Source organism: Sycon ciliatum, chromosome 4 (assembly GCF_964019385.1).
Source record: "Sycon ciliatum chromosome 4, ocSycCili1.1, whole genome shotgun sequence".
Classification (NCBI taxonomy): domain Eukaryota; kingdom Metazoa; phylum Porifera; class Calcarea; order Leucosolenida; family Sycettidae; genus Sycon; species Sycon ciliatum.
In genome coordinates this window covers 1,775,103-1,791,555 of record NC_088646.1, presented here as the reverse complement: position 1 = coordinate 1,791,555, position 16,453 = coordinate 1,775,103, and the positions used below count along the sequence as shown (strand labels likewise).

At 49.6% G+C, this 16,453-nt stretch overlaps 1 protein-coding gene across 1 annotated transcript in view; it reads right to left on the bottom strand.

The window, feature by feature from the left end:
* LOC135813838 (phosphoacetylglucosamine mutase-like) overlaps positions 1 to 16,311 on the bottom strand; it is a 28,944-nt gene extending 12,633 nt beyond the window's left edge. Inside the window, exons 1-10 of the mRNA XM_065326857.1 lie at positions 16,106 to 16,311; positions 14,748 to 14,821; positions 13,853 to 13,896; positions 13,306 to 13,391; positions 12,751 to 12,846; positions 11,037 to 11,113; positions 10,419 to 10,534; positions 9,458 to 9,610; positions 9,021 to 9,063; positions 8,610 to 8,684 (exon numbers count right to left, since the gene is read on the bottom strand). Coding sequence (XP_065182929.1) covers positions 8,610 to 8,684; positions 9,021 to 9,063; positions 9,458 to 9,610; positions 10,419 to 10,534; positions 11,037 to 11,113; positions 12,751 to 12,846; positions 13,306 to 13,391; positions 13,853 to 13,896; positions 14,748 to 14,821; positions 16,106 to 16,200 — 859 coding nt within the window. The 5' untranslated portion in view covers positions 16,201 to 16,311. The remainder of the gene's footprint in view (positions 1 to 8,609; positions 8,685 to 9,020; positions 9,064 to 9,457; positions 9,611 to 10,418; positions 10,535 to 11,036; positions 11,114 to 12,750; positions 12,847 to 13,305; positions 13,392 to 13,852; positions 13,897 to 14,747; positions 14,822 to 16,105) is intronic.
* Positions 16,312 to 16,453: the final 142 nt, after the last annotated feature.

Here is a 16,453-nt window from a genome sequence, read left to right as displayed (position 1 = left end):
AGTGGAAACTAGTGGCAGACGCCATTAGCTCCAAGATACCAAGGTCGGCTTTGACAGCTTTTATGGTCGAGAAAGTTGCCAACGCCGGCCTTCAGTTAGAGGACTTGAGAGTTGGCGTTGAAGGATAACTGCTGATCCTGCTTGCATGCATTGGTTTAATACTGATGACTGTGGTGTCATGTATTTAGAGTCTAGTGCACGGTATTGCTTTGTGGTACAAGTATTACATTGTTCATGATAGATAAGTAGATTGGGTTGCAAGGATAGCATGTTAGAAATAATTGATTGGAACATCTGGGCCGCTCAATTACGATAAGAGCACACTCTCATCGTTGTTAACTACATTGTTGATCATACGGGTCAGATCCTAGTGTTTACCTAGTCATGTAATTTCTCGTGCTGCTGTGTTCAGCTGGTTGGACTACTCTAATACCTTAATTACTAGCCTTCGATAGCCCGTGCGAGCTTTTGCTGCGCAACTGGTATACCTCACAGTGTATTTAGAATAGTCTTCAATAATAATCTAGGTCAGCGAGTTTCACTACTTCCTAGAACCAGTACAAGAAACACCAGGTCCTGAGATTGTGCGGTGTGCGTGCGTGTACGTGCCGTAGAAGAGTCTGATGGTCTTTCCCCTTCAGCTCTTGGTGCCGAAACCCGGGATAGGCAGAACGTACTGCTGTGGGTTTTCCTAGAGAGAGGTCCGGTGAGGAGTATGGCGGCGAAGATTGAAGGGTTCTTGCGCCCCTACAGAGGGAAGGGCGACAGCTGGGAGGTGTTTTGGGCCAAGTTCGCGTTCTTGGCCACAAACCAGAAGTGGGACTCAGACGACAAGAAGATGGCGCAGCTTCCGCTCTACTTGGACGGCGATGCGTTTATGGTTTACAACGCCATGGACGACGCGGACCAAAAGAAACCGGACAAAGTAGAGAAAAGAATGAAAGAAGCGTTTTGCCTCACGAAGTCGCAGGCATACAAGCTGTTTGTTGCGCGCCGCTTGCAGCTGGATGAATCCCCAGATGGGTACATTGCCGACCTTAGGAGGCTAGCAGCGGTGGCAGGCCTTGGAAGTGGCGCGGATGCAGACAGCGTGCTCGTAGAGCAAATCCTGGACGGCTTACCTTCATCCATGGCGCAGCAAGTGCGCCTTGCTCTGGTTGGAAAAGGCGACGACGTATCGTTGTGCCTGCAGTTGGTTCGAGCATTGCAGCAAACTGGAACTGAGGATGATGTTGTTTCAGCTGCAAGTGGCGCGAGTGGCCGCGGGCCGGCAGGCTCTGGTACGCAGAGTGTGCTTTGCTTCCGTGGCAATAAGCTTGGCCACGTGCGGCGAAACTGCCCGGAGGCGAAGTCCGGCTACGATCGCGGTGCTTGGAGGAGCTCAGCGGCGGGGGGTACAAGTGGCGTGCGGCCTGGCCTCACTTGTTTCTTCTGCGACAAGCCTGGTCACTTGAAAGCAGACTGCGAAGAACGGAGGGCCTGGGAGGCCCAGAGGTCAAGCAAAGTCACCGGTCAGCCATCACCATCGGCAGCCCGCACGTCTTCCCCGCAGGAATGTTCTGTGGAACGACGTGAGCCTGCGGAGGAGCGCTGCCTGTACATGGGAGCGAGAAGTCAGGCCAGCTGGTAAAAATCTTCGTTGGTGTAAGTGCAGCGTCTGGTGACAACGCCGGCAAGGAATCGTCCATTGTGAGCGCACGTGCACGCGGACAAGCGGTTGTAGACACGGGCTCGACGAGGACGTTGATCAGCCGTGCATTCGCGGACCGCAGCAGCCTCACGTACGACGGCCCAGACACTCTCGAGACCAACCTTGTGGCTCTGGACGGCAATCGAATCGAAGTTCTGGGGCATCTAGAGGTCCTTCTAGAGCGAAACGACGGGCCTGTCAACCTTCCCAGAGTCAAGGTACGAGCGCTTGTAGTTGAAAGCCTAAGCACTGTCCGTGCTGACGTGCTGATTGGAGCGGATGTCGCTTCGCGGTGCGGTGGGTTGCAACTGAAGTATAGTAGTGATGGACAGCTTTGCGGAGTTGTGTTTGGAGCCGCAGCCAGCGACACTGTTGCAGCCACTGCCGATCGGCTGTCCCCGAAGGGGCAGGATGATGATGGTCGATCTGGCCATCCGTCGCGTCGGGTGAAAGTCAGCACCACTGACGAGGGCAAGGTTATGCTCAGTATTGCGGACGGCGACGTGACCTGGAGCCCTGCTGAGAAGCAATGGGAGTTGACCTGGAAGTGGCTCGATGGTGAACCTCCTGCAATGCCGCTCGGCCCGGGTATCGGAGAGTACAGCAGGACGAACCTGACTCCGGAGCAAGAGCGCCTGTTTGTTAGTGAGGTGCAATCCTGGAAAGACAACGGCTGGCTGATCAAGCACGACCCGAAGCTACATGGCGAGCCAGCATGTGTGCTGCCGCCCATCGGTGTTCCGCAAGAACACAAGACGACGCCGGTGAGGCCGTGCCTGGATTACCGTCACTTGAATAAAAAGCTCCACTCTGACCCTGGTTTTGACCCACCAGTCTGCGGTGACACGCTACGTCGATGGCGTCAGGCAGGAGAGGATTATGCTCTGCTCGACATTAGGAAGGCATACCTCCAGATCCGGGTTAGCCCGGCGCTGTACCGCTACCAAGTCGTGCTTTGGAAGGGAGAAGCTCACGTCATGACGAGAATGGGATTCGGGTTGGCGGTAGCGCCCAAATTTAGGGATGCCGTTGTGAAGTACGTCACCCAGCCGTATCCTGGAGTTGATAACTACTATGACGACCTGCTGGTTCCTAGTGCCCTGGTGCCGAAGGTGTCTGGTGCACTGCATGAGTTCGGCCTACCAACCAAGCCCGCAGAGCAACTGGCAGAGGCTCGAGTCCTTGGCCTCCAGCTGACCAAGTCTTCTAGTGGTGACACGTCCTGGTCGCGAAAGGAGCCAGCTGCCATGACCTTGGAGCGTCCGGCAACTAGGAGGAGAATCTTCCAATGGTGTGGACGACTGACAAGCCACTACCCGGTATGCTCATGGCTGCGACCTGCCTGCAGTTTCTTGAAGAGAGCAGCTTCGGCGGACGATGCGTCCTGGGATGATCCAGTCCCACCGGCTATCCAGGTCTGCTGCGAGGAGCTTGAGAAGCAGCTAGCCGAAGTCGACCCAGCAAAGGGAACGTGGAGCATCTCTGCTGGCGACAGCAACACATGGACGGTGTGGTGTGATGCGTCCGGCCTGGCCCTTGGTGCTGCCCTGGAGGTTGACGGCAAGGTGGTGGAGGATACCACGCAGCTACGACCACACCAGGACAAGAGGCACATCAATATTGCCGAATTGGAGGCGGCCATCCTGGGTCTCAATCTGGCTGCGAAGTGGAATGCAAAGCGGATTACGCTGAAGATTGATTCCAAGACCGTCTTCGGGTGGCTGAAGCAAGTGATCAACGATGTCCGACGAGTGAAGACCACTGGCTTGCATGACCTGTTGGTGCAGAGGCGCCTACACATTGTCAGCGATATGATTGACACGATTGGAGCAGCAGTGGATGTTGCTTGGGTGTCGTCTGATTCCAACATTGCAGATGCCCTGACCCGAGTTCCAAGCGTCTGGCTTACTCGATCCGTGGGTAGCATTCCCGACGTCACCGCCGGCGCTGTGTGCGAAACGACAGTTGTTGGCCCAATTTCGTTTGACGCCGTGGCGGCAGCCCAGCTGGAAGACGAAGTGGTGCAGCGTGTCGCCAGCCAAGTGGCTACCCGATCGGCGGTTTGTGATGTTGGTTACAGGAGCGTGGCAAGTCAGCTCGTCGTCGAGGATGGCGTCCTGCTCCGAAGCGTTAAGCTGCCTGTTGAGGGTGAAATCCTCGTTCCTGTCATCGCTAAATCCGCGGAAGAGTCTGTTATTAGCGCTGCCCACACCAACTCCGGCCATGCCTCATGGCAGAATATGTACGAGATGTTGCGTGAACGCTGCTACCTACCATGCATGGCCGAGAAATGCCAGCAACATGTCCGCAGCTGCCAGCGTTGCAAGGCTGCGAACGCCGCAGGAGGACAAGCGGCGCCAGCGACACGACCAGATATGCCCGGGAGACCGTGGGGCTGTGTTCAGATCGACACCTTGGAGCTTGGGGCGAGCAAGAGCGGGGAAATCCACTGCGTCTTGGTCTGCGTTGATGCCCTGACGGAGTACGCCGAAGTTGTCCCGTTGCGTCGGCATGATGGTGCGAGCGTGGCCGATGCCATTGTCGAGTTGTGCTGTAGATGGGGAACGCCAGATGTAATCCGGATGGACAATGGCCGGGAGTTCCGCAACTACATTAGAGAGGTTCCGCATAACGTAATTACGTTAGTAAAAACCGTAGTCGATCTACGGAAAGTCTTACGTAAACTGGATGCCGATCTGGGTTCCGCCATACGGAGTTTTCAAATCACGTAGCTGCCCTTGGCAACTCCGAACATGGCAGTGTACGACCAGATCGCCCTGGGGAGAGAGTCATAAATTTGTACCCCAATCCACTTACGGACCAGCTACGTTATCAGAGCACTATCTACGTACTCTACGTAGACAACTTTCCGTAAGTGGAGTGCAAACTCGCGAATTCACGGGTTTTTCCCGCCCACTAACGTAAAGTTGCTCAACTTTACGTAGTGCGGAACCTCTCTATTGTCAAGGCCCTTCTGCGTGTGTTTGGTGTTGAGGTCAAGACAGGAGCTGTCAGGCACCCACAGACGCAAGGCATGGCTGAGCGTTTTAATCGCACGCTGCTCGGCCTCATAAGGAAGGTCCTGGAAGAATCAACGGATTGGCTCGCCGAGCTCCCGGTGCTGATACATTACTACAACAGCCGCATCCACAGCGCCATCGGCATTTCACCAATGAAAGCAATGATCGGGTGGCAGCCTCGAGCATTGGTGAGCGCCCGCATCAACCTAACCGATCCCAGAGCGTGGCAGGACGAGCATGCAGCGAGGTGTGCGAGAGTGCGCGACCTGCTTGATGCGGAGATGTCCGAGAAAGACCACTGTGAATCCGAGCATGAGTGCCCGTTCGCGCCTGATGATAGCGTCCTCCTCCAGCAGCCAAAGAGGCGCCAGAAGTGTACTCCTCCATACCAATGTGGCTGGCGTATCAAGAAGGTCTTGTCAGGATCGACAGTAGTCATCTGGCGGAGGTTCAAGGGTGTTTTGCAGGAGAAGGTCATCAACATCGACCTGCTGAAGCGTGACGTGCCAGCTGCACCTTCCTCGGACCCAGCAGATGAGCCTCGCCATGTTACAGAGGAGGAATCGGCTGGAGAAGAGAGTGATGACAGCGGGCCATACGTAGTGTTCTCGCCGAGTAGCGATACTCCAGATGAGCGAGTGTTGCGAGACAGGTCTGCCATTCGACCGCCTGCCCGCCTGCCCGCTTTCGCATGCGATCAGGCGGAGGTGATGAAGGATAACTGCTGATCTTGCTTGCATGCATTGGTTTAATACTGATGACTGTGGTGTCATGTATTTAGAGTCTAGTGCACGGTATTGCTTTGTGGTACAAGTATTACATTGTTCATGATAGATAAGTAGATTGGGTTGCAAGGATAGCATGTTAGAAATAATTGATTGGAACATCTGGGCCGCTCAATTACGATAAGAGCACACTCTCATCGTTGTTAACTACATTGTTGATCATACGGGTCAGATCCTAGTGTTTACCTAGTCATGTAATTTCTCGTGCTGCTGTGTTCAGCTGGTTGGACTACTCTAATACCTTAATTACTAGCCTTCGATAGCCCGTGCGAGCTTTTGCTGCGCAACTGGTATACCTCACAGTGTATTTAGAATAGTCTTCAATAATAATCTAGGTCAGTGAGTTTCACTACTTCCTAGAACCAGTACAAGAAACACCAGGTCCCGAGATTGTGCGGTGTGCGTGCGTGTACGTGCCGTAGAAGAGTCTGATGGTCTTTCCCCTTCAGCGTTCAACCGCAATGGCTCCTCCCGCCTGAAGGCACTGTTATCTGAGCCCACCACTAGTGGCAAGGCAAGGGTCATTAAAGGGGAAGTTAAGGCAAAAATTAAAATTTCACCAGTTGTAGTCTTCGGGGTGCTGAGTCGAATGGTCTTGGTCCGAGAAAGCTGAGACGCTCCCTTCCTACTTGAATCCCAATCGAACTCGCGCACTTCCACCGAAACTGGGTGACTGCGCCCTACTAGATGGGGATTTGTATGCAAAATGTCACTAAAAGCGCCATTTCCTTCTTATAAAAGCACGGATGACCGCGATTGGCCCATATGTTGTAGTCTTTTGGACGCTGAGTCGACTGGCTTTGGTCCGAAAAGGCTGCGATGCAGCGTTCCTCCTTTATTCCCAATCGAACATGGTTGAAGAAGCGGTCACGTGCTCCTGGGTGCCCAAATCACCTGGTCACCACGCCAGCAGGCGACAACTTACTAGCCTGTTTGATCTTTTTTGGGTGCAGTCCTGTCACTCGAGTTAAACTCGAGTTGAACCTTGGTGTGAAAGTTGTCGCCTGCTCGCGTGGTGACCAGGTGATTTGGGCACCCAGGAGCACGTGACCGCTTGTTCAACCATGTTCGATTGGGAATAAAGGAGGAACGCTGCATCGCAGCCTTTTCGGACCAAAACCAGTCGACTCAGCGTCCAAAAGACTACAAGATATGGGCCAATCGCGGTCATCCGTGCTTTTATAAGAACGAAATGGCGCTTTTAGTGACATTTCGCATACAAATCCCTATCTAGTAGGGCGCAGTCACCCAGTTTCGGTGGAAGTGCGCGAGTTCGATTGGGATTCAAGTAGGAAGGGAGCGTCTCAGCTTCCTCGGACCACGACCATTCGACTCAGCACCCCGAAGACTACAACTGGTGAAATTTTAATTTTTGCCTTAACTTCCCCTTTAAGCATGCTGGCACCATCCAGAAGCTTAGTGACCATTTTGTCTCCACTGCCACTGGCTGTCCCTCCAGTCTAACCATGGTTTCAGCCGGTGATTTCACCGAGTATTTCCTCCCTACTTAGTGCTGTCAAAGTCGCATTGGAGGACGGTCTGGCAGCAGTGTATGCACAGTGATTGCCTTGGTGTTGAAGGATGCTGCTTCTAGGCAAGAGCTGATGCTGCCGGAGGCCGGCCAACCACCGGATGTGCGCTTTGAGGGCTGTTACCTCCACTGCATGGCGAGAGGCAACTCTGTTTACGATGCAACAGAGTTTGATGGCCTTTTCTCTGTAGAGGAAGCTGTAGCTGCTGTGGCCAAGGAAGCATCGATGTGGCCATCGCCAAGGAGCACTTCCTCACCACTGCTTCAAGTTGGGAGTCTGTGGTGGAGGAAAGGCAGGGTGCAGCTGCTACCAGCAAATCCAACATGTCTATGTCTGTTGTTGTGTCTACCCCGTTCACCGTCTTGTTCGTTGTTTCGTCCAGTGCTAGTGTGTGTGTGTGTGCTTGATAGTCATAGTCATGGTGAGAAGTATGGTGCTGTCCTGTCTGTTGTGTCCAGTGGTGTACCATTGTTTTCGTGTGCTCGTTATCTGTCTATGTTTTTGATTCGTCATTTTTCGTTGTCCGAGTCTGTCTTGTTTGGTACCAATGCTGTACCGCGACAGTACCATGTTGCACGGTTGAAGGTGTGAGGACTCCACCTGTGAAGATGCAGTCGGCCTGTACATATTACATAATATTATATACATTACTTTATTATAAAAGCGGCAAGCGGCAGGATTGGACGTGACAACGGCCAAGTCGTCGGGTCAGGGAAACAGAACATCGGCAATCAAGTGTCACCTGTCGGGCAGTGCTAGTTGTCGTGAGTGGTATTCCGATGATGTATTCTCTGTTTCGTCGCGTGGTAGGTCTTTGTTACATCTTGCCGTGTTGGAAGCTTTGTACATACGTAAGTTAGACCCTGAGCTTTGTCTTCAGAAGGAGAATGTGTTGTCTTTGCAGTTGTTTGGCACTGTTCGTCGTGAAGGTGCGAAACAGATCCCATGATCTCTTGATATTTTCTCTCTTGTTCTTGTCACTACTAGTACGTTTTTGTCACTTATTGGATTTGCATGCTGTTTTCTTGACTTTTCACATCTAATTTTTTTCGTGTCACTTCTACACATAATTGGAGTGATGTATCTCTGAACTTCTTTTCTTTATAGTTGTAGTCTCTCAGCTTATTTCCATCATTCCCTGTTCTACAGTAGTATTTGGAGAAGAAGGGAACGAAAACGATAAACAGTCGGAAAGTGCGATAATAGGGCACAAAACTGACAGGCTGCTGAGACATTGAGCGACCTGAGACCTAGCTCTAACATACCTCCAGTGCGCAAACCAAAAGCCTTCCAGCTTAAAAGGTTCATGGTTACGTAGGACCGAAGAGGGGAAGGCGAGCGCAGCGAAAATGTGCACAAGCTGTGTGCCCTATTATCGCACTTTCTGGCTGTTTATCATCTTGTTACAGTCGTGGATAGTTGCTGCATAACTCGTTCTCATGTGTTTTCTTCTCTTTTTTTACATTCTAATATTACTGGCTCAGTATCCGAGTTAAAATATCGTTAATTTTAAAAGGCATTTAAATTGTTGTCTCCTCGTCGATTACGAGTACAATGCTCACTAAGAAAGAGTTGCAAGTACCTTTGGAAAAGTAGACAATACGATCAGCATCACCGTCAAACGAGCAACAGCGCTGGTTGGGAAGAAACTCGTGATCTATGCACAAGACACAAGAGGACAAAGAAGTCTTAACAAGCTCAAAGCATCTATTGACTTCAGTCCGTGTCAAATTGTAGACAACAACCGTAGATATACACAACACCTTTGAACGTGTTCCTGGGTACTAGACTACTAGCACACGCATGGGCTCTACTGAGAGCATCACACTGACACAGATACACTAGTTTAAGACCAGGCTAGTAGTCCTGCAGAGCTACAATGGTGCCTACAGCAACATGATCACAGCAAGCTACAGTAGTGCGATTGACAAACTAACGCTTGCAACTTGCAGCGCATATGTCTCGCACAGTGACATGACATTCAGACACTTACTCGGTGGCTCTCGTTGATTGGACTTGACATAGTCTGCACCACACTGGAAATACACAGCAGACATGAACACTTGTTGTACATGAGCTTTCATCTCCAGCCTTGGACAACATGTTTGAACGTACACTCAATATGCGGACAGAACTGCTTCGTCCTTTGTGGACTCATCAGCGCAGCACAGAGAAAATGAGGCCGAACCTGATAGCAATGAAAATTTTTCCAAAGCCAGATATAAACCAGGCCCGAACGTACCTGTTTGAACGTACATGTGAGTGACCCCCTAGATGCCCTTGGCTGTGTTAAGTGTCATGCTATCTCATAACATCTATTTTATAGAAGCATGTTTGGAACACATGCCTGAAAACAACACGCACTAACATGTTGGCCTCCTGCAGTTATACCATGATAGTTACAACGTGTATACCAGGTACGGTACTCACATCGAGATTGAGCACACCTGTGGTGCCATCATTGATAACGCTCAGGTTCAAGTAGTCACCACACGCTTTGTTGAGCTGCACTGCACAGCCAGCACCCACACCGTTAGCACCGTCAACAAGAACATCTCCCGTATACGCACTGCCATCGGATATCTGAACACACACACATACACACACACACACACACACACACACACACACACACACACGTGCACGTACGCACGTACGCATGGAAACACACATACACACACACACAAACACACACACATAAACAAACTTACACATACACACACGTGCGCACGAGTGGCCCGCTAAACGTCTGCTCACAGAAGGCAAGCTTACAGTCTTGGCAAACTACAATAACCATAGAATGGTAGAGCATAAAATATTTAAATGCTATGCATAGAGCCACTCTATTCATGGTTATATTATCCAGCACACAGGCCACTGTAAAAGGTACTGTAAAAGCCATTATTCTAACCAGCCACGTATACACCCATTTCCTTAAATTGACCGGTTTACGTGTACCAAAAGTAGCAATTCTCACTCATTCTCAACGCTCAATAGCAACAGTATAAATATCGATTTCTGTATAACGTTTTCTATTTTAACGACAGATTTCTCCTCGTTATCTCGTTAGAATTAGCACTTCGTTACATGTAGGGCTTTTACAGTCCTACCATCTTTCACCTAGTCCTATCCTGGACACTAGCCAGCGTAACGTATGAATCAAGTTTACAGTCCTACTTAGTACTCAGTACTGTATACTTGCAAGGGCACACTGGTCATACTGCAAGGGCACACTGGTCATACTGCAAGGGCACACTGGTCATACTGCAAGGGCACACTGGTCATACTTCAAACACACACCGGTCAATGATCATGGGCACACTGGTCATACTGCAAAGGCACGCTGGTCATACTGCAAAGCACACAGGTTACACACGAAACATGTACTTACCGGCAAGGACTTGGCCACTAGCTGGTAGTTCTCTCCGATAACATTCCAGTAGTCTGAGCTCTGCTTGAGGTTATGTGCACGCACAAGAAAGTGTAGGTGGGGCGTCGACACAACACCTGCAGACAAAGGCGGTGGAGAACAATTGTGCGTACACAGTTGAGGAAAAGTGTACTAGTACATAGGTCATACTCGATGGCACGATACTACAACAAACTACTACAGTGCTGCTCAATGAAATCCAGTCACGTCACTCAAGTTTGCACCTTGCACCATTTCGCAGCCCAGTGTTCGCAGGTCTACCGGCGTGTACTTGAGCGACGCGGCTGGATTTCATTGAGCAGCACTGTAGGTGCCTAAGTTGAAATGCTGCCTGGTCATGCACCGACACACGCACTTCAGCTTCCAGACAAGATCTAACAGTTAGCACTATACTAGCGTACACTGCTTGGAGGCTGTGGAGCTTTTCCACCAGTGCACGCACAGAGAATAGCACAATGGTACATGCAAGTGATGACAAATGATGACAGCAATGTTCCAATGCACCAAGGTAACAATGTGCAAGTATACCAGCACACTAATGCACCAATGTACCAGTGCGTACTGATGCGTACTGCTCACCAAAGTCTTGACTGGACACATTGGGTATGCCGGAAACACCCTGCATAGCAGCTTGCAGCAATCGGTCACTGCTGGGTCTGGAGCAACAGTGGACACAGACAACAAGCAGCACATGTACTGCACTACACTGTACTGTTCAGGGGATAACAGCAGGTGACAAGGCGGAGGTCACGCTGTGTTGAGAATAGTGCAACAGTGTTCCTGGCTACAACCATAACCCGGTTGGTAGAGTTCTGGACGCACAGTAAGTCAGTAGTTACCTACTGATCTCCTCAACAACATGCTACCAATCAAGCAAGGCTCACATACACTGCACAGCAGTGTACATACTTGTAGTTCAGGTGTACACTTGGCACAGGGCATTTACAGTCGGGGAGATGTCCTATCTAGGACGTCGCACTCTGAATGAGTCTGATTGGTTACCTGTCCCAGAGTTGTCATGGAAGCGTCAGTCGCGCACATGCGATGAAAAGAAGTGCTGCGTGACCATTTCTGAATGTATGTGGAGGATGCACGATCGTAATGGCGATGGATTTCTTTCCGAATTGGTCAAGTTTGAGGGAATAGGCGGAGAATATCAGACATCGGCGGGGATTGAGGTTGTGTATATTCGATTCTCCATCGAATACCTGACCGAATGGCCGTTTTCGTTTGGGGATTTCATGTGGGGTTTCTCGTAGCCACGCGGCGCTTCTTTGGAAACGATTGGTTCTAATAATTATTTTGAATATGTTGCCTTTGGAATGTTTCTTCATGCCCCGTGCGTTCATTTCGCCCCAAACCTGGCCATGCAGAGGAGGAAGACGAGCCAGCAGGCGCTAGGCCCGTAAATCACTGCCTGGAAGATATTATTTGGCCAAAGCTTGCTGTCGGCGTTTTTGATTTCTTGGATACGACAGCTCTTGGCTAAAACTGGACCTTGGACGGTCTTTCTTGGATATCAACCCAGGACGTAGTGGTCATGGACGTATCGCCATCGCTTTCAGCCAGATCCTTCTGCTGCCTGAAGCCAATGGCGAAAGTAAAAACTTTATCGCAGCAGCAGCTACTGCTCTGCTGAAAGTGCGAACACAAATTGCTTCGCCAATCCTCTTGTGCACTTGCAATTTTCAATGTGACCAAAACGATTCGCTTGCCAGTTCCTTTGTCCAGGCGTACTCCACGACGAGGAAAATAAAATTCGTGAAGGCAATAGGCAAGATACGAATCTCGACTCGCTTGAGGCAAGCCGCCAGGAGAACGACAACTAATAATAATTACTTTTGAGACGGAAGGCCTTCGTTGCGTTTGTTTTGAGTGCGACATGTTCATCTTCCTCGGACGGGACACAAAGTTTTGAGTCACGTGTCACGATAACTATGGGAACAGCATAGTATGTATGCTGGGGCATGCTGGGTTCCGTGATGTCCTATCTAGGACATCACCAGGACTGATTTAGGGGTGTGCGTCCACGCATGTCCAAGGCTGGAGAAATGAAGCCCAGGTACGCAGAGTACCCATACATTCAAGCATGTCCAAGGCCACAAAAAAAGATGTGAAAGATCATGGAACACCCCGTGTCCACCAAGTCAAGTCATCGCACACACTTGAGGATAACAGTAAGAACTACAGTCAATGCATGGGTTACTAATAACTGTCAGGAGAAAGCACACTGAAATGCACTGCTGCACCGGGTTTGTCCGTCCGTCCTTCAGTCAGTTCGTTTGTTTCTCACCTCGTATCACGGCCAATGTAAACACAGCCAGTAGCGGCATCGTCAACGTTGAAACGCTTTGCAATGTCACCCACAGCTCCCGCCACATCGCCGTCACTGCAACAAACAACATTCCACCATCGCAGCACACAAACATAGTATGTCACATAGCATAGTGCTCCACTGTACCCCACTGTAGCGCATGATACAAAGAAAGCACACAGGGTTTTCCCCATGGAATGCCTTCACAAACAGCCATACATGTACGCAGAAAGGAAACCAGACATACAGAACCGCCTGGACTTGCCTAGCTGCACACACTTGATACATACAGAACCGCCTGGCCTTGCCTAGCTGCACGCACTTGATCTCACAAATCACCGGACAAGTGAGGAAAGCAGATTCAATGAACATGTGCTGTGTGTTGGTGTACGCATGGAGCATGTCATCCCGAGCTGCAAATGAAATCAACGGATTCTTATCATTAGTTGCGGCTAGGCAGTAGCTAGTTGCAGCTATGTTACGTATGTGTGATACTGATACAGTGATGAAGGGAACCTTTGGCATAGTGCTTACTTGACATTGACCAAGTGTGTCGCAATCTCCTCCCAAGCCTCAGCCATCATGCCGCCGTCTGGGTCGACCAGCTTTACACCATTGTCCTGCAGGCCGCAGTCAGGTACATGTACAAACAAACACACGCATACGCATGCACGCGCGCACGCACACACACGCACGCACACACACACACACACACACACACACACACAGAACATGTAAGTTTCGTCAGCTAAAAACACTCCACTGTCACTATGTAACATAGGACCGGTGTGACACTTAATGCATGAACACACGCCGTGTGGCAGTAGAAGTGTTTTACCTCGGTCCACAGCAATCGGTCGCAAGGCTGAAGGAGAGACACTGTATCCAATGGAAGCCGAGTGTCGCTATACGCAAAGTAAGTTGACTGTATGTATGGCGATGACAGCATGTTACAAGGTGTCCTCCGCCTTGCAACATGCTGTCGTCGTCATCATTATCATCATCATACAACATGAAACACAATACATGATACATGTAACGTACATGGATATGTCAGCCGACAGGCTACGTCCGGCCTTACCTTGACGGGATTGTGAGAGGCAGTTATGACCAATCCGACGACTTCTGCACAGCCACACAAGCATCAACATACATCAATATACAAGTATCATGTACCAAAATACATGGAAGATGCCTGACAAAACATCCGAATTCTAGCAACACACATTCGCAATGGAATATATCCTGCAAAATATTTCACAGCTCGTGTGAGACTCAGCTTAGAGACCGAGTTTTCTGCATCCGTAGGAATGCCACCACCCTGTGTGGATCAAGGCACAGATGCAGCTCCTAAAGCGGTGGGAGGTGAGTAGATCAGACCCACCACCAAAGTGGTCGAAGGCCGAAAATCCCATTCGCTGCAACCATGCTTCCCTCGTGCCAGGCCACGAATTCTCAATTCTACTTCACCTCCTCTCCGCATCCAGTCACACTGTGCATGCCTAAGTCATGCACAGTAAGTACGTTCTTACTTGAGATATTCGGTACGCAATAGTCACAGATCCGCGCAGTGCTCCTGGATGCTACGAGGAGGCTCGTAGCCCTCCAATTTATATTTAACTGTGGGTCGCAACACGGCTGGAAAAATCCTTCCACTTCCTGCAAGACTAACTAAAGTATGGATGGCACTAGGAGAAGAGTGAGCCCGAGCCAATCTAATCAAACTTCTACAGAGAACATTATACAAAGCAACGGTACCCTCGTCTTGTCTTGTAATCGCCACGGTTATAACCTAGACATCCTTATCGCCATGGTTATAACCTAGACATCCTTATCGTCATGGTAATAACCTAGACATCCTTACCGCCATTGTCAATTTGCATTTGTAAAGAGAACACATAATGATGTGTACTTTGCCAGGGTTTTGTACAGCTACATGCACTGCAGCAACTTAATCCGCTCCCCTTAGGCCTTACCTCCACCACACACTTTCGACCTGAGTGCAGCCAACAGTCCCATCCTCATGACGATGAAATCCATGACCTCCGCACTGCAAAACAACCAAAAAGAGAACAACAAATTGGAGTGACGCATCATAATAATAAATACATCGGACACAGGGAACACCCCCCCCCCCCCCCCCCCCCAGATGAAAACAATTACACAATGACGGTAAACAACTGCGGGCTCAGCGATCAGTACAGAATGGCACAGGGTGCATACGTAAGGAAGTGCTTGTGTGAAGTGGGGTGCACGGCCAATCTCGGATGAGAACCTCACAGCAAGCAGGACCTGGTTGGGCAACTCACAGACTGCATTTTCATTCTCCAACTAGTACTTTTTCCCATTTCCCTCGCAGTGATTATTCTACTGTCCTCACTGCTTTACAGAGTAACCACAACAGCCAGTTAAAGTGTTCGACACAAGCACTGCAGAGCTTGACCCTTCAGAGGTTCACGTTCGCCGGCGCAAATGATACGGGATGGGGTGTAACAGGTAATGTCACTGCAGATTGCACATGGGGTAAGAAGTTGTCTCCTTCTACATGGATATGCATTGCTGATAAAATATATTATGAAAAAATCCATCGCAAGGTCACAGATTTGCGCACTGAATCATCGTGGCAAATAGAAGGGCAGTGACGATTCACACCTAGAGAGGGAAAGGAGCTTTCTGAGCACAATTCATGTCACAACTAGCTAGGCCATTTCCCGCAGCTATCCACACCATTGATAGAGCCATGTATTAGTGTAGAACCCAATATCAATTTGTACTGCATTACATAATTATACCGTATTATCTCTAATATAAGCACAGTCTCCAATAATAGCACGTCTCCAATAATAGAACACCTTGGGGCGCCATTCAAAAAATAAAGTGCTCAGTCTCCATTATAAGCACACTGTGTAAATTCATTATCTGTACCGGCGAAAAAAACCCTGAAATGTGTGTGTCATACATGAATTTGGCATGGCAACATGCCTCTGAAATGAGGTTGAAATAATAATGGAACAGTCTCCAATAAAGGAACGTCTCCATTAATAGCACGGGGCGGAGGTACATTGAAAAAATAAAGGACCGTGCTTATATTAGAGATAATACGGTAATTATCAAGAGTACATAACCCCCGTACTCTTGCACATATTCAAAACCATCTCCAGTGTTCAATTCTAATCATCTCAACTCAACGTTGGGGTTGATTGGGAAACCTCAAGTGTCACAAATTTGCCAGCAAAAAAAGCGAGCAAATAGAAGGTGGCGTAATGATTGATAGGATTTGTCGTTCCTATTCAGCTGCACTATAAATATTCAGATCTTTCAAACACAGACGTACTCTTTTCGGAACCCAGCCGTTCCATACTCGAAAGTACCGTCTTTCTTCGGGTAGCCTTGCACGAGACCATCGATACTGTGGCCTTCCTCCGCCATGCCGGATTCTGGTGGCTGGCACACACTCAATGCAAATAATAGGAAAAGGAAGTGCGAAAATAGGGACGAGAGAAAAGACAAAAAAACCTATCAAGTCAGTGGCACGGTTCTGGAGCAGGGAGATGAATCAATGACAATCAATGGAAAACGCTAAAATATAAAACGGTGTGGATCAGCTACGTCATGCATGGCTATGCACGTGACGTCGCCGGCTCTGATCTTTTTGGTTCGCAAAAATTATTTATATTAATTT